This window comes from Micromys minutus (genome assembly GCF_963924665.1).
Source record: "Micromys minutus genome assembly, chromosome: 7".
NCBI classification, from domain to species: domain Eukaryota; kingdom Metazoa; phylum Chordata; class Mammalia; order Rodentia; family Muridae; genus Micromys; species Micromys minutus.
In genome coordinates this window covers 11,308,229-11,328,896 of record NC_137976.1, presented here as the reverse complement: position 1 = coordinate 11,328,896, position 20,668 = coordinate 11,308,229, and the positions used below count along the sequence as shown (strand labels likewise).

Here is a 20,668-nt window from a genome sequence, read left to right as displayed (position 1 = left end):
GGAGAAAGACGGAAACAGACTTCCTCAGACATGCCTGTCTTTTCTGCCAAATTAAACAGGCCTACCTATTTACCTCTCAAAGACCTGGCAGATTCTGGAAGATACCTCAATTCACAAGAAAAATAAAAATGTCTGGGTCATTACAAAAGGGCAGACCCACTTGGTGACAAACTTCAAAGGACAATATTTATCTTAGGAGCCTACTCATAGATTTAAAGCCTAAGTAAAGGTCTGTTCATTTTTCTTTGTACAAACAGCAATTCAACATGATTTCCAAGACGGACAGCGGAGAGTATTACTGTGAAGCCCGTAACTCTGTTGGGCATCGCAGGTGCCCAGGGAAACGCATGCAAGTAGGTAAGCATGGGAAATTGAGAAGAACTTGTGGGCAGAGTGTAGAAAGTGTGATGGTTAAAGGAGCAAGAGATGAACGTGTTGGAAGAAATGTTTAAAAAGACATATATACATAGAAAACAGTTGTTTTCACTGTCTTCTAACCAAGGCAAGAGAATTTAGCCTATATATACAGATGCTTTTAATTTATCAAATATGTGTTTTAAAGTAAGCTTTTCCAAGAAATGTGCCTTTCAAATCACTGCTAAGTATGGTATATGTACTGCTAGGGACCTGTAAACCACCTCCACTAGATTACCGCAGGCAGCAGTGTCTCTCTTCCTGGGGTTACACCATAACACAGCAGTGCTTGTGTGCTGTGAGCATTATGGAAGCGTTAGCCATCTGGGTCACTGTCAGGAAGTCATTGACAATGGTTGAGTCAAGGCCCTGAAACACTAAGCTTATGCTAATTGCGGGCTAGGTTTTCCAAAAGACACAGGGAATAATTAGGCATCGAGATTGTTCAAAATGCAACTATAAGATATTGTATTTCACAAAATGACTTTTGGAATCGAGAGAGTGAGAGCGTTAGTTTTCCCTAGAAAATATGACTTTTGGAGCACACCCTCTCTCACCCGAAACAGTAGGGACCAAACCCAAGGCATGAGTGGATGTCAAGGAAGGGCTTCAGGGCTGGAACTCAGGTGTCCAGGCTAGATGGCAAACACCTTTACCCACGGTGCCATCTTGCAGGTCCAAACATTTAAGGCTTTGTAAAAGCCTAGTTCTCTGAATATTTCCAATCAATTTGAGCCATGAATTGAAATTAACCAGTTAAGTAGGTTTCAGAAGCATTAGCATCGCTACCAAGGAGGTTTTATGGCTGTTGGATTTAATGACAGCATCTGTCCATCCACTTAACAAGAATCCACACATGCTTTATTTCACATTCCAGATGTTCTCAACATAAGTGGCATCGTAGCAGCTGTTGTTGTTGTTGCCTTTGTGATCTCTGCATGTGGCCTTAGCATATGCTATGCTCAGAGAAAAGGCTACTTCTCAAGTAAGTTAAGTTTATTCTTCTCAGATACTCCATTTCTCCTGAATATAGAGAATTCTTTCAAAGGTATTGTTTCTCCTATGACGTTCTATCAACTCTGGAGAGTAGTTTTATTGCTACTGTGCACATGCACATGGGTTGTGATGTGGGAAGAAGGAATGCTTCTGGGAATTCTATGGAATGTGTAAGACTAGTCCTTGGAGTGTAACAGCACAAAGACATTCAATGTAGATAAATGTTTATAGTGTATTAACATATGGTATGAGAGCCTTATATTTTATGTGAGAAATTGTATATTTCCGAATGGGCATTAATTACTAATTTTATAAATAATTTCACTAAAATAAGCCATCATTGAAATGTTTCAGTGTAGAACTGTGTAATATTGGATGTCTAACTTAATGCCAGGATGAAGAAAACTGCCAGCCACACCTAGAAACTAGTTGGGTGTGTTGGTTTATGCCTGTTATCTCATGAGATAGTATGTCTGAGCCATATAGTGAGATCCCTCTTTAAAAAAACTCATAAAACAAGGCCGCTGAGCACACAGAGACCTACTGAATTAGGGATGCTTCCAGACTCGGCTTTCCCTTCTTCTTGGTTAGAAGTTTTGTAACTTCAAACTACATTTGATTATGCAATTGGTTTGATGTAAATTTTGGAGATTTAATCATCTTATTCTCTTAATATACACCCGTATATTCTCAGTGTCTAAACTTATGAAACCTCAAGAGGTTCTCCTGCATTAACAAAAGGGTATGACATTGAATTTTTAAATAAAATGATAAATTATAGTTTGAACACATTTTAGAGCCATTGTTTTTTCTTTTCTTTTATTGGATATTTTATTTACATTTCAAATGTTATCACCTTTTCTGGTTTCCCCTACAGAAACCCCCATCCTGTCCCTTCTCTCCCTGCTTTTTATAGGGCATCCACCCACCCACTCCCACCTCCCCACCCTGGCATTCCCCTACACGGGAGCATCGGGCCTTCACAGGACCAAGGGCCTCTCCTCCCACTGATGCCTGGCAAGGCCGTCCTCTGTACAGCCATCATTTGATAGTATTTGTATTAGAATTAGGTTTAAAATTATTCACATTGAAATAAAATCAAAAAGGGGCTTCCAATAGCATTTATAAGTAAGTCTTATACATCATAAATGTTTCCATGAAAATTATTTCAAGGTAATTCCTCCTGTGTAGCTATTGGGCATGGAGCCCACGTGTGCAATTACAGCACTCACAGAGGCTGAGGCAATAGGATCATAAGTTCAAGGCCAATGAAAATTAAGATCCTGTGTCAAGAAAGAGAGAGAGAGTGAACTGTGTGGTGAACAAGAGTGCAGTCTGGCCTATCCTATCCTATTCAGTTAATAGACACTAGCTGTGTCCCCCTGCTGGTCAATAGTGAAGGTATAAATGAAATTATGCAAAAGTCTTGTAATTTTTTACCTACTTAGAAAAATACCTGATGATTTTTAAATGAGGAATCAGTAAAGCTATTTCTGAAAATACTAACAGCATTGACTCGGGTTTAGCAGTTCATTAGCTTAGATTATCCCTTCCTTTTTCATATGGCAGAAAACCTGTCCAAGGGAACCTTAAGTTTTTAACTTACGTTTGGGAACAGCATTTGCAAACCTCTGGCCAAGTCCATCCAGTTTATATATGTTTTTCTTTACTCTTTTTTGGGAGGGGTTGTTCTGGTGCTGAGGAATAGACCTAGGACATTGTACATTGTAGACAACCACTCAGCTACTAAACAACATGGCCAGCCATTTAAACTAATTAATTATGGGGCATACCACCCTGAATATGCTGGATCTCATCTGATCTCTGAAGCTAAGCAGGGTCAGGCCTGGTTAATACTTGAATGGGAGGCCAGCCTTCTTTTTACTTTACTCTGAGACTAAGTTGCCCAGGCTGGCTTTGAATTTATGATCACCCTGCCTTAGCTTCCCAAGTATCTGGGATTACAGATTTAATCCACCAGGCTCAGCTCCTTTCCTAAGGTTTCCTAAGGCCTATAAGCTCATTTTTTTTTTATAAAGGCAAATTTGTAATTACTTAATAAATAGTAACACTATCTTGAGACAGTCAAAGAATCCCATTCTCATTAATAGGCTGATGATACTTTATTATTATTTTACTTTAAATTTTAATGACATTTTTGAAAACTTGTTTTTTTTCTTAGTTATATTTATAACTACCAAAGCTTTTTTTAAAATTTTTTTTATCCTTGAGCCCTCAAAGCCAAAGATATGCTGTATGCATGATCTTTTATAGGAAAGCTTGCATTTAGAAGTTACCAATGTTACAGGTTGGACTCAAAAGAAAATCAGCCAAAGTCACTGTAGATAGATGTGCATATGAATTCTTGCATTAATGATATATATACCTGTTCTTTTGCAGAAGAAACTTCCTTCCAGTAAGTATTCTTAATACTTTTTCCTGTCTTTTAGTTTTTAATCATCTATTTAATGGCAAAGTAGTTTATTTGTGTAGAGTAATCCTGTGAGAAGTTACTCAGCTTCATCAAGAGAAACATAATGCCTCTGTCCTTGGGCCTATTTGTAAATGACAGGAGGAGACATATAGTCTCTAACTGTAGACATTTCCATAGCACAACTTTAAAAAACATTTCTATGTATCACTAAACTAAAAGTTTTCAAATAAGCTCTCCCTTAGTAATGTTCACACTTAACTGAAATGTAATCAGTTTCCTGCCCAACACTGCTCTAGGCCCTCCCACTACACTAGTTAAAAGGTGGGGGCAACACCCACAAAATCTGTATTGGAGATCAGTGCCCAAACTAGCATCATGGTGGAGCCTCCGTTCCACTAAGCAGAAAATGACTGAACCTGTGCACTGTGCAGCGCTCCAGTGTGAGGACAAGAGAACAGAACAAGTGAGAAAACAGGGAGCACGAACAGTGGGAGTGGAGACCATCTTTTTAAATAGAGGGCCAGGAAAGGCCATGGGCAATGTCTGGTAAGGACTGAGGGAGGAAGCCAGCCAAGCAGACAGCCACAGTGGTGTTCTTGTAGAAGGGAGATGAAAGAAGCAGCTCAAGGTCAGGATGCCCAGTCTGTGCCAAGAGCTGTTTGGGAAAGAGAGGCAGGGAGCACACGGAAGTACTGGGGCCACATCATATGGAGATGTTGCATGATGTTTTGAGGATTTTGAGTACACAGAAAGTCCAGGATGGGCTGGAAGCAGCTTTAAACTCTAATTAAATGCTCATCTTGGTTTCTCTGTTTAGAATAAACTTTAAGGGGGAAAAGGTGAAAGTAGTTAGACCGATTAGAACATGACAGTAAGGAACCAAGACAGCGTGTCATACATTGAATGTTAACATGGTATTTGAGGGGTTATTTTCAGCAACTAACTGATCTAGACTAGGCTGTTAAGAAAAGAGCAACATGGAGGTGGCCTCAGGGTGACAAGGACACACACTCTACTTACTGAATGTGGAAGATTGCAGGTTTGGCTTTGGAAGCAAGGTCTCAGAGAGGAGCAGAGAGGTGAAGAGCACTTGAACTTTTAGAAGAAGTCATTGAGAGTGTGCATATGGATCTGGCATTGGGGAAATATTTAAGTGTCTGTGTGTTTTCTTTGATTGTATGTCTGTGTACCAAGTGCATACAGTATCCACGGAGACCAGAAGAGGGTGTCAGGTCAGGCCTCCAGGAGTTAGAATTACAGATAGTTGTGAGCCATTACGTGGGCACTGGCAGCTGAATTCCGGTTCTCTGCAAGATCAAGTGCTCTACCTAATGGAGACATCTTTCTAACCCCTTAATTGCTGAGAAAAATGTTGCAGTCATGCATGAGACATGGATAAGGTCATCAAGGACCCAGTTTGGTTGTACTGGATCTGTGACTGACCTCTCTTTCCACACGGTCATTGAAGATCCCCTGTCCACAATCCCCGCCCCCCTTCCCAGCTGCCATGGCTTCCCTTATATGCTTTGAAGACACCGGCTTCTTATTCCCAGATGCCTGCCTCAACCCTGGGTCTGGATCTCAGGATAAAGTCTAAGGTGTCAGGGTTAGCAGAGGCATGGCAATTCAGAACAGAGCAGCCTGGATGTGTAGCCACTGCCCAACCCCACCCCAGCCCCAAGCAACTGTGAGCACTTCAATTTTTTAGTAAGATCTGAAGTGAGTGAGGGTTTTGAGTAGAGTGACATCTGCTCTTAAACAGTGAGGGAGATTTATACTTTCTTAATTTCGGTCTCTTTCGAATGGGGGGGATCTTTATAATCCAGGAAGGAGGAATTTATTGCCTTATACCTTATGTCCTTTTATGATATCTATAGTTTTCAAATTCACTAAGCTTCTACTAGAAACCTGTTCAACACACAACTTTCCATGGACAAATGAGATATCAGATAATAATCAAACTTCTAAAATATTTAATGTTAATATAGCAGATTGAAAATAAGTCTCTGTGTATTCCACAAAAAAATAAAAACTAAAAAACTTATCCTGTTAGATTTAGACTACATTTTGTTACTCAGGGTTTGACACAAGCTTTGTTAAATGGCTTCCCTGGATACTGTCCATAAATGTCAGGAATCCAGTTTGGGCTGCTGGTGTTTCTTCCTGCCTGGCTAAGACAGCCCTGCTGAATGAGGATGGAGGCCAGGATGGGAAGTAATAATGTTGTAAATACTGTCTTTGTGTTCTACAAACAGGAAGGGTAGTCCTGCATCTAAAGCCACTTCACTGAGCGAAAATGTGAGTACTACTAAAGCATGTTTATTGAATAGGATATTTAGGGACTGTGGCAGGGAACTGGAGTGAGTATGTGGATATTGTGACCTCGGCTTTAATACTTTAGACAACTGGTCCTTTAAAAGATCTAGGTAAATGTTGGCCTCGTTTCCATCTGGGTTGACACATGAAGATGTCTGACATTCAGAGCAGGTACTGCACATGATCTTTATCCTATCATTTCTGTTGAGGGTATTAGGCTCTAAACCTACCTCCCTAATGTGACGAAGTCTGGCACTGTCAGCCATTCTCGATAGATGAGGAAACTGAAGGACATTCTTCAGGGATAGAAAATGCCATGTAAACTGCTGAAAAAGAGCATCTCAAAACACTTAAGAGGAAACTATCATCTAGTTAAGATTACTTGGGAAGCATCATTTGGACCAGCTGGACTACTTTGTGGTAATTTAATAGAGGTGGGCCATCAACATTCTCAACATTTAAACCCTTCTCTGAGGAAGAACTCCCAGAACTCCATACGTCTTCAGGCAAGGGATTCTTAGACGTCTTAGAGCAGACCCCAGGGCCAGTACTTTAAACATTTAAGTGATTCTTACAGACACTAGTATTTCACATCCACTTACTGCTCTTTAACCTCCTGTCCCATAAGTTATTTTAAAAATTACCTACTTTAGGATCTACGACTGAAGTTACCATTTGTAGTTGACTATGCTGAGCACACTCTTCTTTAATTAGGGGACAGATATCACATCTTATCTTCTACAATTTATAGAGAAAGCCTTAAAGACTGGAATAAAATAATCAAACGATAAAAGGGACTTTGTCTCTGAAGTTTACAAACTTGGCCGCACACACATCTCTAGTTCACCTTTGTTCTGTGTAGGGTTTCCCAGCTCAGCGCTGAGCCAGCCTGTGTCATACCCTGAGCACATAGGTCAGTGAGCAGCAGGAGTGCACTGACTCCCAACAAGCCAAATCCCCCTGGCTCTAACGCCAGTCCCAGGTCTTTATTCTCAGCAAAGTTCAGGTTTCCTGGCTTCCAGCAAATTAGACGAAGTTAGATACTGACCATAACTTGAGGAATCTCAGTTCAATATTCATCAGATTTATATGAATGCATTTAATCAGATAGCGTCTTATCTTTAAACTTACTTTTTTCTTCTTTTCTAGGATTTCAAGCACACAAAATCCTTTATAATTTAAAAAGAATTCCACTTTTGAGATGCACCAAAACCACAGCTGTTACACAAGTTATTAAAATATTGTAAAACTCTGCTTTGTCTTACATTTGCAAAGAGATGGATGAAGAAATGAACGTGGAAATTCATCATAATTTTTATGACCTCTAACTCACAAGAAATATTATAAACAAAACGTTCTTGCCACCACTAAAACACAATTTGGCATCTTGTGTCTGACCTAAAGTGAAATGTCTGGTCATCTGAGTTTTTGAAATGCAGATGAATGTCATTTTTGGAGTTGACTATATCACACCAACTGCGAAGCTAATCCAAGAGGCAAGAATACAGTGCACGTGCTCTTTCCGTGCAAGAATGCCTTATGTGTTCAGGAAAATCTCTAATGAATGAAAACACTGTTCGAAAAATTCCTACCAGAATCCTCTTCTTACCTCTACATAATCCGGGTTCCATCGCCCTGTGTCTCTGTATCTCTGTAAGTGAATCCCAGGGCTGGGTCTTACGTCCAAGGGTTTGCACTTTATATTTTCTTACGCTTCTCAGAACCAAAAGCAACGTGAAGGGAGCTGCTACTGCCATTTCCTGAGACTCTTGGAGATCAGAATGCACTACTAGAACCTACACAACTCCAGACACCTGTGCTTAAATGGTGACCTTTTATCTCTCTCTAAAAAGCACTTCTGAACTGGGCTAGTTCCTCCCTGGTGACGTTGAAGGGTTCCCGATCTGCTCATGGTGGAACAGGGACATAGGGGAGAGAAGCCTTTGCCCCATAAGTAAAAGGTAGATGAACAGCTCATTTTGATTCTTGATCCAGCAAAGGCCCAGGAGAAACCATGGCTGAAATGAGACAGGGCTCTATTGTCTTCTGAACTGGTTATCCACAAAAGCCACCAACCACCTAGTGTCAGAATATGAAATTCCCAGGGCTCAACAGGAAAACCAGTCCTATTGGGGACAGGTTTACCCATATTAAAAATAAAATGAACTTGGGGATGTCTAGTTCTGGGTAAATGAGCATGAAAGGTCATGTACTCCCTTATCAGCTTTGAACATGGGCAGTTGGCTATCCACCCAAAAGGCAAAGCAGATTCTCAGGATTCTCATAAGTAAATGGGGTAAGTGGTCAGTGTCTGTTAATGGTCTGGTCACTGGGGTGATGCCCACTGCCACACTGCTCCCCTTTAAATTTGTGGCCTTCAATACTTCCTAATCACTAGACACCTTCCCAAAGGGCTGACTTGTGTAAAATGGCTCAGCCCACAAGATCAGATTCACACTCGAGCCAGCAACTACAAAGTACAAGACAGTACACAATTCAACCACATGGTTCTTGATACAACCACACAATGTAGAGTACAAGCAAGTGTGTCAGTAACATAGATGGGATTTGCCCACAGATCCAAGCTCCTCGACCCTGGTAGCAAACAATAATGAAACACCTGTGGTGTAGAAGAAGTCAGGGTAAATGTTGCTTAAGCCGTGACTATAGATTTGCTTTGGTAGGAAGGCTATCCTTCTGCAGTGCCAAGCAGACATATAACTCTCTTTAGACCCACAAAGCATCACAACACCAACTGCGTCAAGTTAAACGACACAAATCCACATTGTGAGGACAATTGCGTAGTGCCTTACCTTCACTAGTAGATGAAAAGCTTCCTTTTAGGAACCTAAGCAGTGTAAACATCTAAGGACGTCTGTGCCAAACACCTACTGTACATTCATAACTAAACTACTGTATGCAGCTAAGCAGAAGCCATTGCATAAAGAATGCTTCCTTCTACACAAAGGACCTGACTGTGCACACTAATTTTCTAGTTACTAAGTCCATGTGGGAGTCACTGCCATGAAGACTTGTCCCTCTGCTGCTTTCTGAGACTTGAACTCTAACGTGGTGTCAACATCTAACTGTAGTTTCTAGAACATGCTGATTTTATTTTTCCACAGTGAAAGTGTAATAATGGTCTGGAAACATGATAGCAAGTCTTGTCTTAGTATCGTCGCTGTTGTAACTAGATTCAATTTATTTTTAGTCGGAATAGGGGTTAACAGCTAAGTCTGGATGTTTATTTTTTTAATACAATTTTACAAAGAACTTCCTTCATTCTACAACTCACTTTGTTTGATTAAAGTTCAAACTACAAAAATAGCTGTGCACAGCTCTCTTTTTTAGTCCCATTCAACAGAGGGGGGAAGTCACTCACCTATTGTTCAGTAAAACCCAGGAAACCCCTCCCTCCCTCCCTCACACCTGCAATTGGGAGTGAGGCAGCTCTAGCAGTTTTAAAGCCCAAGCCTCACTGGTCTCTCAGCGTGGATACCTGCCAACCTCAACGTCAGAACACAAAAAGGGTAACAACTTACTGATGTTCTCTTTGTCAGAGGTTGAGGATAAGGGAGTGCGGCATTTCATTCCTCTTCCAAGACATGTTGTTTTTACAGTCGGCGGCTCCCGTTTGCAGTGCTGTCACTGGAGGACTGGGGTCCCTCTGAACACACCCACCTGATCCACAGCTCACTTTCTCTTCACCCTCAGTAACTTCTGGCTCACCCCAAACCTATCTTTGTCAAACTTTAACATTTAAAAAGATACAACAGAATTTTCTACACAGCCAACCCAGAACCTGCTTTCTTTTGCTGCCTTATGATTCACCAAACTGAACTATGCTTGTCTTTACAATTTATTCTGCCCTTTCGGATACATTTGTAATACTTCCCTTGGACCATCAGTCCTCACCATAAGCTATGGAAATCCTACATACTCCTGACAGACAAGTCAAATTCAACTCTCTGTGGGACGGCCTTCTCCCACTCGAAGGTTTGCCTCTGAATTCCAATGGCATTTGATTCTTCTGTGATATTGAGTTCTGTGTTATAGTACAGTAGGTATGTATTTGTCTGACATCTCTACCAACCTGAAACCCTGAGAAAAGACCCATGTTGTACAGGTCTTTATGAACCCTAAGGTATTTAATAGTATCTGACATGAAAAAGAGTTTCTAAAAATGTTCAATACCTGTGAAGCACAAAGAATGATTAAATGTTAAGCATCTACTTAGAATATTAATAAAACATTGTTTCTGATACAACTCGGTTTATGTTCTATGAATTATTAATACATGAACTACGGATGGACAAAAATTATTTTTTCTTTTAGCAATTAGTTAGTTATCCATTTCCATATAATTAAGTTCTATGTATGGGTGGTTTGCCTGGTGCAGCTGGATGTTGGGAGAGGAAATTAGGGCCCCTGGAAATGGAGTTCCAGACAGTTGTAAGGTGTACTGGTAATCAAACTCAAGTCCTCTGGAAGAGCACAGATTCCGAACCATGGAGGCATGTGAGGTGAGATTTCTAGTCTCCCACTCCCGTGTGCCATAAGAGCTTAAGTGTGTATAGCTGTGTTTGTGATAAGAAATGACAGAGAGAGACATAGACTGAGAATAACTTGGCTAGAGATCTCACATGTATGAGGACTCTTATTCTCCAATTTTGCTACCCCAAGGTAGCTAGAGGTTTAATAAACATGGACATTTCCCCTTTAGAAGTCATACTTCCTTGAGTGCCACCTACAGTTGCTGAAACTTGATGTAAAAGCTCCTAATTTACCACATCCCCAGGAAATAACTGTTGACTCTTTTACAGCTGGGCAAGATTGTTTTATATAGTTTATCTTTCAGGACCTTTAGTTCCAAGCCACCATCTCTCCTGAATTCACTCCCATAGGCAAAAATTAGGGGTACCAGTTTGAGCTGACAGTGGTTAAGAAAAAACAGATATTCCTGTACATATTCCAGATTTCCTAAGAAAACCATGACAAAGAATGTAAAACCCCCTCCTTCAAGAAGATAACTATAACACCCTTCCTTCCCAGCACACAAGCACTTAGACAGATGATGATGTCCCATTATTAAAGAGGACACCACTGCTCACCGGGAAGACTCTATGTGGGGAGAAGACAATCTTATCCAATTTACCCACCATCTCCAGCTGGTTCATTCTACCAGAATGAAAGGATTTAGAAAGAGACAAAGTACTGCTATGCACACACATTGCCTATCAGCAAAGAACTTAAAGGACATTTGATAACTGTGAAATGAATGTTTATTTAAATTTTTTAGATTAGTTGTACAACTAATTCATACCACGTGGACTTTATTATACGTTCCTCAGGACTGTGGTTTGTCGATGATTTCAAATTTGGGATCTAAAAAGAGGGAAACATTTCAGGCTTAATTATACTGCAATAACAAGATTAGGTACCATGCTGAAATTGGCCAGTTTCAATGTTTAAGAAAAAAAAAAAAATCTGTTTTTAAACATGTGCAGAGAAACAAGACAGTTGACAAACGTTCTGTGAGGGGGGCTCTCTACTAATCTATGTTACATGTATGTGCTGTGTCACTGGACCAATCAAATGAGAGTGGTCTCCTGACGCATCACCATGGTCCCAGTGCTTTCCATGCATGTAGGATCATCACAGGAAACCCTCATTTACCTTCCACACACCTCAAAAACATTATGGATGAGCGACAGAGCATGTTCATTAACAGGAGCAAGGTCCTAGCTCTAGAGAAAAACAGACATCTTCTCCACCTACAGAATCCCCCACATTTTGTTCATGACAAGACTTACCGTCAAATTTGAAGGTAGGAAATGTATCCATCTCTCCTTTACCATACATTTGTTTAAGCTTAAAAAGCTCTCTGTCCAGATCTTGCTGATATTCTGGGCCAATATCAACAGGTCCTCCAGATGCCCTAGTGTATAAATGAACAAAAACTAATTTATGCACTAGTTAAAATAAAACCAACCAAACAAACAAACCAAAAAGGTAAAGCCACTCTTTATCGTCAATCTTAATAAGGTGCACATGTGGGGGAAAGAAAAGGTTAGTAAAATGACTATTCTATTTGCATCTCAAGTCAAATTACTTTAGAACAAGGTTTCAGAGATGAGGTGCCTTTAACCCGCAAGGTTTGTTAGCATCAAAGACACTTAATAATCAGATTTTTCTCAGGATCTGAGTTGCAGTATATGGAAAATGATGCAGTCCAGATTTAAAAAGAAAAAAACTAAACCAATAAAACAAAAATTCCCATCAAAACCCACTGGAGGCTTGAAACGTTAAGCCTGGGAGTTGCTAAATAATAAAATGATCAAGGGGCTGGAGATGCCTCCATGACTGGAATACCTACTGTTCTTGCAAAGGACTCAGGTTCTGTTCCCATTACCCGCAGTATGCTCACAGCTCTCCATTAACACCACTTCCGGGGGAACCTACACTCTTCTGACCTTCATAGCTACTAGGAATACATATGGTACACTGACATACATGAACACACACAGGCAAAACATACACATTAAATATGAGATAACAAGAGTTAGTTATTACAAATACACGGCTTCTGAAGCTGTGTACTGTATACACGTGTGAACACCAGAGGTCAGTTAGGATATTCCGTGACTCTATCTCTTTCCATCTCTCCACCTCACTTTCAGGCACTTTACTAACTGAACCATCTTCCAGGTCCTAAAGACTTAATGACTGCATGGTTAGCTACCTTTAGAGAGTTCCAAAATAAATTATCTGGCATTGACGCTTCAATCAAGGTGGATCCAATGTTTGACATTTGTCTTAGTTACGGTTTCTACTGTAATGATGTAATCTCATGAGCAGAGCAGCACGGGGAGGAAAGGGTTAATTTTGCTTTAAGCTTCCATATACTGTTTGTCATCAGAGACAGTGAGCACAGGGACTAGGAACCTGAAGGCAGGTTGATGAAGAGGATGAGGAAGGGCACTGTTACTGTCTTATTCCACAAGGCTGGCTCAGACTGCTTTCTCATAGACCACTCGTCTTCTGGTCCAGCGGTGTCCCCCACAATGGGCTAGGCCCTTCCATCTCAATTACCAATTTAGAAAAAGCCCTACAAGCTTCCCTATGGTCTTAGCTTATGGACACATTTTCTCAACTGAGGCTACCTCTTCTCCAGTGACTCAAAGTGTCAGGCTGACATTGAACACCAGCATAACATTGTAACTCGACATCATCATCTACAAAGTTAATACATAAAACTGTGCATACTCCTCCTGCACCAGTACCCCTGGGATCAAAAAATGTATAATCATCCAAACAAATTTTGTGCTTTCTAGCTTTTATACCTTACCTATCATCATTTTACTACCCTAAAAGATATAACCCTCCTACTCCCATTTACCTATCTAGACTTTAAAATATCTTAAAAAAATTATTTATTTTAATTATATAAGTACACTGCAGCTGTCTTTAGACACACCAGAAGAGGGCATCAGATCTCATTACAGATGGTTGTGAGCCACCATGTGGTTGCTGGGAATTGAACTCAGGACCTCTGGAAGAGCAGCCAGTGCTCTTAACTGCTGAGCCATCTCTCCATCGCTAAAACAACTATTTTTAACCTAGTATAGGGATGTCTTCCAAAGGTGATTGAAAACCAGCAAAATCATTAGTAAATCCCCCCTCCCTTTTTTACACCAGGGAGATGATTTATAGCTGTCCTAGAGACACTCAAAAGGGCAGAATGACCCAAACACTGCCTTCAAAACTCTAACATGAATTTTTCTGAAATGCCTTTCAAATTGTCTCCAGTGTATACTCCTTTCAACTCTCCAAACACTCACCCTGCACCTCATGATTTATCTTACAGTTATTTGTTTATAAGCTTTCTACTTCTGTCAGATTTTAGGAATCTGCATTTTGAAAATGAACAATATTGCCCATATCAGTTAACCACCAAGTCTTTTGTAAATGACAGATAACCAAACAAAAGAATTATAAACAGATGTGTATTATTTTCCTAAGATATAGGGGTTAAATCAAATGATAAATATACTGGATATCCATCTCAAATATGTAGTTTGAAATCTTGTTTTCCCAAGTCTTACTTCATGCCACTTTGAGTCTTTGGATAGATCACCATGGAAATAGTCTTAAAGAAAAGAATGCTTTTTACACATATCCCTCAAATCACATCCCAGGGAAGCTGAAACAGGGTTAAACACTGACTGTATGCCTTGCCCAATCATTCTTAATTTCATGATGTAAAACTAATCAATGTCTAAAACACTTAACTTTCTTAAATAGATGTTCTGGGATTGTCCCTTGGAACCTTTATAAAGCAGGCGCAGTCAGGCCTTACATCTTGAGATTTACATGCTCACAACACTTCTATTCACAATGCGCTCCATCATCTGCCACTTACTGTCGCTTTGATTTGTACTCTCTTATCTTGTCCACGAAGAGTTTCTGTACAGGATCAAGTTCCTTATTAAACGCCACAGCTGTGACACCAATGTTCCTCCTCAAATGCACAGAGACTGCTGACCGAAGGACAGAGGAGAGCCTGAAGATCCTCTGAAGAATCATGGTTGAGTCTCTGGTACTAGAGAAGCATCAGAAGTTAGTATGCTTTTCATAAAGCACTTTAAATACATCATGTGCTGAGAACCTACCTCTTATGAATTACGTTACAGCACTAAATTACATCAGAATTCAAGCCATGACAAGGCCTTTCTTGCCAAGAGGCCCTGAGACCTAGGAATAGCTGAGAGTTCTACTAGAGTTAAAAGCAAAGAGAAAACACGCAATATGGGGTAGTACTTTTCTTTCTCAAGATCTTAACCCTAGACCTGAGGAAACAGTGAGGTGAGGCTGTTTAAGAACATTGCTTGCCACCAGCAGGAAAAGACAAATTGTCCATACTGTGCCAATTTCCATGACCTCTGGAAGGGACGAAAGGAGTCAAGACAGTCGTTTTAGCCAGGAATGAGAGGCTGGAAGTTTCCACTTCATAGGCTCACAGAAGAAAAGCAGCATTGCCTGCTAACTACTCAGGATCCTAGCCACTTAACGCTGTAACCAATCAACTTCCAAAAGAAACAGCAAAGAAAAACAGCTACCAGGCCAAGTGAGCCCCGCAGTAACAGAGATTAGAAGATACAAGCTCCCCTGAGAAAGAGTTTACTGAAGGTCAAAGTCAAAAGTTTAAATATCTAGCTTAAAGCATCTGTATTCCTCAGACCTTTGAAGCTAAAACAAATAATATTCTGGCTCAAAACATTGTAAATACATTACGGGAGAGGATAATTCTTGTTGAACCTGAGTAAATAGGAATTTAAAGATCAAAATCAAAAGTATTCCAAATTACAAAAATATATCCAAGCAGGAAGTCCAAAAGGAAGAGGTAGAGAGGCTGAAATGAAAAATTTCTTCTGATCTAGACTTAGCTTATAAAATAAAGGGCTCACCAAACCCTAGTGAAATGGGAAACAGGAGAGCCACACTGCAATGAATAGCTCCATAACATTTCATAAGACAGTAAGTGTACCCTGGAACTAGAACGACCCCTCTCCCACCGCACAGCTATAACCATTGTGCTACAGTGCTTAGTGTCTGACACTCAAAGCATCTCAGAATGTCAGTGATAAAGGGCCACTGAAACCCCCGAGGAAATCCTGCTACGCCAACATGCTTTCCACACTCTCACCAAGTTCTATCTGCCCGCTGACACCTTACTTCTACGACACTGAGAGGACCATGGTCATGGGCATACTGCTACTACTGCTACTACTTCATATTATTAGAGAAAGTACAGAAGAGATTTTTAAAACCTTTACGTTAATTTGACAAAGAAATTTGTCTTGAATTTAGTCTTGAACCCCTTGGAGGGCTATGTTTTGTTCCGTTTGTTTTTAAAGGCAGGATTAGAATCCAGCTTATGATGCCAGCACTAGGGAGGCAGGCACAGGCAAATCTTTGGGGCTCATTTGGTGACCTAGTCTTTTTGGCAAGATACTGACTGCAATGGTTTTGCATATGCTTGACCCAGGGAGTGGCACTATTAGAAGGTGTGGCCTTGTTGGAGGACATGTGTCTCTTTGGGAATGGGCTTCGAGACCCTCCTCCTAGCTGCCTGAGGATGCTCAGGCTGTTTCTGGCTTCCTTCAGATGAAGATGTAGAACTCTCAGCATCTCCCCTGCAATGTATCTGCCTAAATACAGCCATGCTCTCACCTTGATGATAATGGACTGAACCTCTGAACCTGTAAGCCAGCCCCAATTAAATGCTGTCATTTATGAGACTTGCCTTGGTCATAGTGTCTGTTCTCAGCAGTAAAATCCTAACTCAGACAGAAGTTGGTACCAGGGACTAAGGTATTGCTGTGATAGGCCTGACCATGCTTTTGTTTGGAAGAATGTGGATTTGGGGACGTTGAATTTGGAAAGCTGTGGAAGGTTTTAAATGGGGCTTAATAAGCTATCCTAGTAGGAATGTGGAAGACTTTGTCACTGACTATGATTTCAGTTGGGCAGACCTGGCCCAAAAGGGTTCAGTAAAGAAGTTCAATATATGGCCTAGAGACTGTTTTTGTAGTATTTTAGTGAAGAATGTGGCTGCTTTTTGCCCTTGTCCGAAGAGTCTGCCTGAGGTTAAGGTGAAGAGATTTAGATTAATTGCTTTGAAAAAGGAAGTCCTAAAACAGCCTGGTGTAAGTTCTGTTGTGTGATTACTAAAGTTCACTCTTATGAAGAGCATTTTAACAAAAAGGAGCAAGTCGAGAAAGGAAAAATACAAAATATATGGTTTGAATATTAAAGGGACACCAGGAAGTGAAATGGAGCTGAATCCTGTGTTTAAGAATATTAAAAGTGAATAATGACCTTGGGGCAAGATCCCATCCAGCTAGGTTAGCTCCAGGAAACTTAGTATAAACCTTTAATCCCAGGAGACAAAGACAATCCGATATCTGAGTTCATGGCCAGCCTAGAACAGAGCAAGGTAGTGAAGGAGTTAGAAAAGAGGAAGCTAGTGATAATCTAATAGAACAAGGGGGCATGTTCCAGCTCCTGCAAGCAGCAGAACTCAGCAGCTTTGGCCATGTGGCTCTGGCTTCATATTCAAGAGAAGGAAACTAATTGGACAATTGATGCTGGTCAGCTGGAGCTACAAAATTAGTGGTGATTAAAAAGAGATCAGTATCAGTGAGGTGAAATCTGGGAAATGGATAGATGGATGGATGGATAGATGATGGACAGAAATGCATAGAGGGGTTTGAGTGGTCCTTTACCACTAATAGTTCAAGAATCTTTAACTATAAGCCAGCTGACCAGCACAACGGTTATTAAATATATGTGAAGGGAGAGGGTGTAATTCTCTCCAAGGGCACATTTGTTGTCTGAAGATAAGTTTGGCCGTCCTGAATAAGTTGAATGAAGGTGGCAGGTATTGGACACACTGCTATGCTCTCTGCAACACGAAAAAACAGCAATCCTCCTCACTCTCACTTCTAAAGAATCAACAGTACCAACTTTAACAAACCTGGAATAACATTTACTACTGCTGGAAAAAAAATCAAAGAAGCAATGAGTTTGCATTCACCCGATCACAATCAAATTGAGACATCTGAAGAAATCAACGTGTCATTCATAATCTACCAGAGAGTTATACAGATGAAAGAGCTACAGGCAAATATATAAGACTTTATAATAATCACCCAACTCATTCGCCTCCTAAATACTACTCAGTCGTCCAAACAATGAGCACATACTCTCTTACCAAAAACACTGATGCTTCTCCTTTACTGCCTTTCACTTTTTCAAGTTAAATCGAGAATGTGATCTGTTCACTATCACACAGAAGACAAATTTCATCAGAAGTGTAAAACACCATCTGTGACAAATTCTGTACTGAATTAATATCCGGTGGTAGCTAGCAGCATGTTAGGAGTCTGATATTAAAAATATTAGGGAAAGCATGGGAAAAAAAAATCAAAGTTCAATTCAGAGGTGTCGCTCTGGGAAGGAGCATGGCTCTCCTATTTATAGTGATTGACTAACCAGCCCAGCCAAAGGCTAGTTCCTTTGCTGCCTGTGAGTATCTAATCATAAAGTCAATCAACAAAGCTGTTTAAGCAGCTTAGTTTCTAGATTGAACACAAAATTTTAGGATATCACCATGCCCTTTTCTGTTTTAGGAGGAATGACTGCTCGTGGCGTGCATAATTCCCAAGCTTCTCGGGCGAGCTGTGACCTTGGGCTGCCCCAGGCGGGGCTGCAAGGCACACCACCCCGCCTTTTTTGCTTTGCATGTTGGCCTGTTCTGCTCTCAAAAGAGTAATAACGGTCTTATTTATTGGGCGTAGGCAAACTTTAATACCCAGCAGGGCCGAGGTCACCGGTGACCCCAGGCCATAAAGGTGCCAAGGACACAGGGCTGCACTCTACTACTAGGGCAGAGGTGATGGGCTGCCCTTGCCTCGTGAAGAAACCCAGAATCGCAGTCCCAAGAGGCCAAGTTAGCCTAGTTACCCTCCCAGTCACCTTGCACTGAGTCCCGAGCTGCCAGAGTCACCGCCGCCGCCACCGTTCTACTTCCGGCCCTGGCTCCGCCTACACACGCCTACCCGCCATCGCAATGCACTATGGGCCACCGCTTCAGTCGTTCGACGCTCACCGGACAGGAAGCGCCTCGAAGAGAGTCTGCGACCGGACGCCTCTAGGTGAGACAGAAGCCAAACAGGAGGAGGAAGTGGAGGGTAAGTGCTTCCGGGTCCCTCAGCTAAGACTCCGCCATATTTCCTACACTTAACTTCACCCCCCTTTTTCCTCTTGGAAACGCTGCACTGTACGCATGCGTACTTTGGCCTGTCCCCCTAGTTTAAGCTCCCTTCGGAGTCAGCGTCCTGATCCTTGGGGTTGGGGAGGTGGACGTAGTGTGGGATAAAACGAGCGCGTAAAACAAAGCGCCTTGGGGCGTTTGTGCCTCGTGAGCCCCCGTTGTCACGGGCGTTCGGGTCGCGCAGCCTGCTGGGAGTTGTAGTTCCAGGCCCAGGGGTGCCTGGGAGGCGGGAGAGGGGCTGGGGTTCCTTAGCGCCGATTCCGCGGGAAGGGCCCCGGGGCCTCACACTGCTACTCGCGGGAGCGGCGCGGCTTACCCGGAGAGGCGCTGTACCTGGAGCCCGCGCCGCCGCCGTTCCCAGCCAGCTCTGGAGCGCGGGCGAGGGCCGCGGGGCGGATTCCGGAGCTGGTGAGTGCGGCCGCGGGCTGGCGGGGAGCGCAGGCCCGCGCGGCCGGCCTGGTTCCGGGGCTTTCCCCCGCCGCGGCCCCCCCGCGGCCGCCTCTGTGTTTTGTTTCCGCTGGTCCCCGGCGCTGTGACTCCCATTTCCGTTCGTGGAGACTTGAGGGAGCCGGGTGGGGAGGGGCGGGAGAGGCTGTGCGGGGAGCCGAGGGGAGGGGCGCGGGGAGCGGCATGGCCAGGGCCGCGCTGCGGGACGCGCCGGAGTCGCCCGTCGCCAGGCGCGGTCCAGGTTCGTAGCGCTGGCCTTGCACATAGTCCCTGCGCTCCGGGGACTCTGGAACATGCCAGACCTGTCTGTCACCCGATTCGGCCACACTCCAGATCCAGTTGTCCTTCTGGAACTCTCTCAGAGTTGCGCCAGTGCCATCATTCTAATGTATAGGACGACTTTCTGGTTCATTCCCGAAGATGTCAGTGAAAGTTAATGTTCCTTGCCAACTCCCCCTCCCCCTTTTGTTGGTGGTGTAGTGCAGTGAACACAACGATGGAGTTTAGGGATACCACCGTTAGGGTCAACGGCGTCGAGATTGGTGCCAACGCGTCGTTTCGAGACGATGAGCAGTCATTTAATAAATTCCTAGGCAGGCCGGAGAGATGTCGACGGGTAAAGGCACTTGCTGCCAGGCCTGACTGTTCAGCCCCTGGAATCCAGGTGTCAGGAGGACAGGACTGACGACCCTCTCACCTCCACAAATGCTCGTGCTCACTTTATATTTGTGTGTGTACACCTACGTGCTAGTTTGTGTCGGGGGTGTGAGTTTCACATTCTAGCCTGTAGCTTGGCTGACCTTGAACTTGCTATGGAGACTAGACCAGCCTAGAGTTTAGAAGGACTATCTGCCTCTATTTTCTGAGTGCTGGTATTAAAGGTGTACCACCTCCCCTAGCAAAATATGTGCAGTCTTTTTATTGCTTATTTATTTACATTTCAAATGTTGTCCCCTTCCTGGTCTCCCCTCCTCAATTTTTAGAAACAGGTAGGTTGAGCTAAAAATAGCTGACTGCTGGCAAGAGCAAAATATTTATACAGATCCACCATTGATTGTCAGGCTTCTTTAGGTACCTCAGTCCACTCGACACTGGCCATCTTGTTAGCACCTTTTCTTTGTATTTGTATAAACACCTGGATGCTGACTGAATTAAGTCCATTTTATCTTTACTACAAATACAAAAGTGTAACTTGGGGATACATAGTCATGACAGTGAATTAA

The 20,668-nt window shown here is 42.3% G+C and overlaps 3 protein-coding genes across 5 annotated transcripts in view; 2 read left to right on the top strand and 1 right to left on the bottom strand.

Moving 5' to 3' along the window:
* Positions 1-10,381, top strand: part of JAM2 (junctional adhesion molecule 2) — a 49,780-nt gene extending 39,399 nt beyond the window's left edge. The window contains exons 6-10 of the mRNA XM_080919465.1: positions 258-357; positions 1,292-1,399; positions 3,811-3,826; positions 6,100-6,142; positions 7,310-10,381. Coding sequence (XP_080775591.1) covers positions 258-357; positions 1,292-1,399; positions 3,811-3,826; positions 6,100-6,142; positions 7,310-7,342 — 300 coding nt within the window. The 3' untranslated portion in view covers positions 7,343-10,381. The remainder of the gene's footprint in view (positions 1-257; positions 358-1,291; positions 1,400-3,810; positions 3,827-6,099; positions 6,143-7,309) is intronic.
* A 1,038-nt stretch (positions 10,382-11,419) lies between these two features.
* On the bottom strand, positions 11,420-18,838 carry ATP5PF (ATP synthase peripheral stalk subunit F6). Its single transcript, XM_080919385.1, has 4 exons — positions 18,701-18,838; positions 14,583-14,762; positions 11,974-12,098; positions 11,420-11,545 (listed from the first exon to the last, which is right to left on the bottom strand). The coding sequence occupies exons 2-4, from the start codon at positions 14,744-14,746 to the stop codon at positions 11,508-11,510; spliced, it is 327 nt and encodes a 108-aa protein (XP_080775511.1). The 5' UTR covers positions 14,747-14,762; positions 18,701-18,838; the 3' UTR covers positions 11,420-11,507.
* GABPA (GA binding protein transcription factor subunit alpha) overlaps positions 18,828-20,668 on the top strand; it is a 24,240-nt gene continuing 22,399 nt past the window's right edge. For 2 of the 3 annotated variants that reach the window (XM_080919384.1, XM_080919382.1), the window contains exon 1: positions 19,273-19,406. The gene's annotated coding sequence lies outside the window, so the exon portion shown is untranslated. Of the gene's footprint in view, positions 18,916-19,272; positions 19,407-20,668 lie in introns of those variants that run through there. The other variant, XM_080919383.1, reaches the window with a different exon arrangement.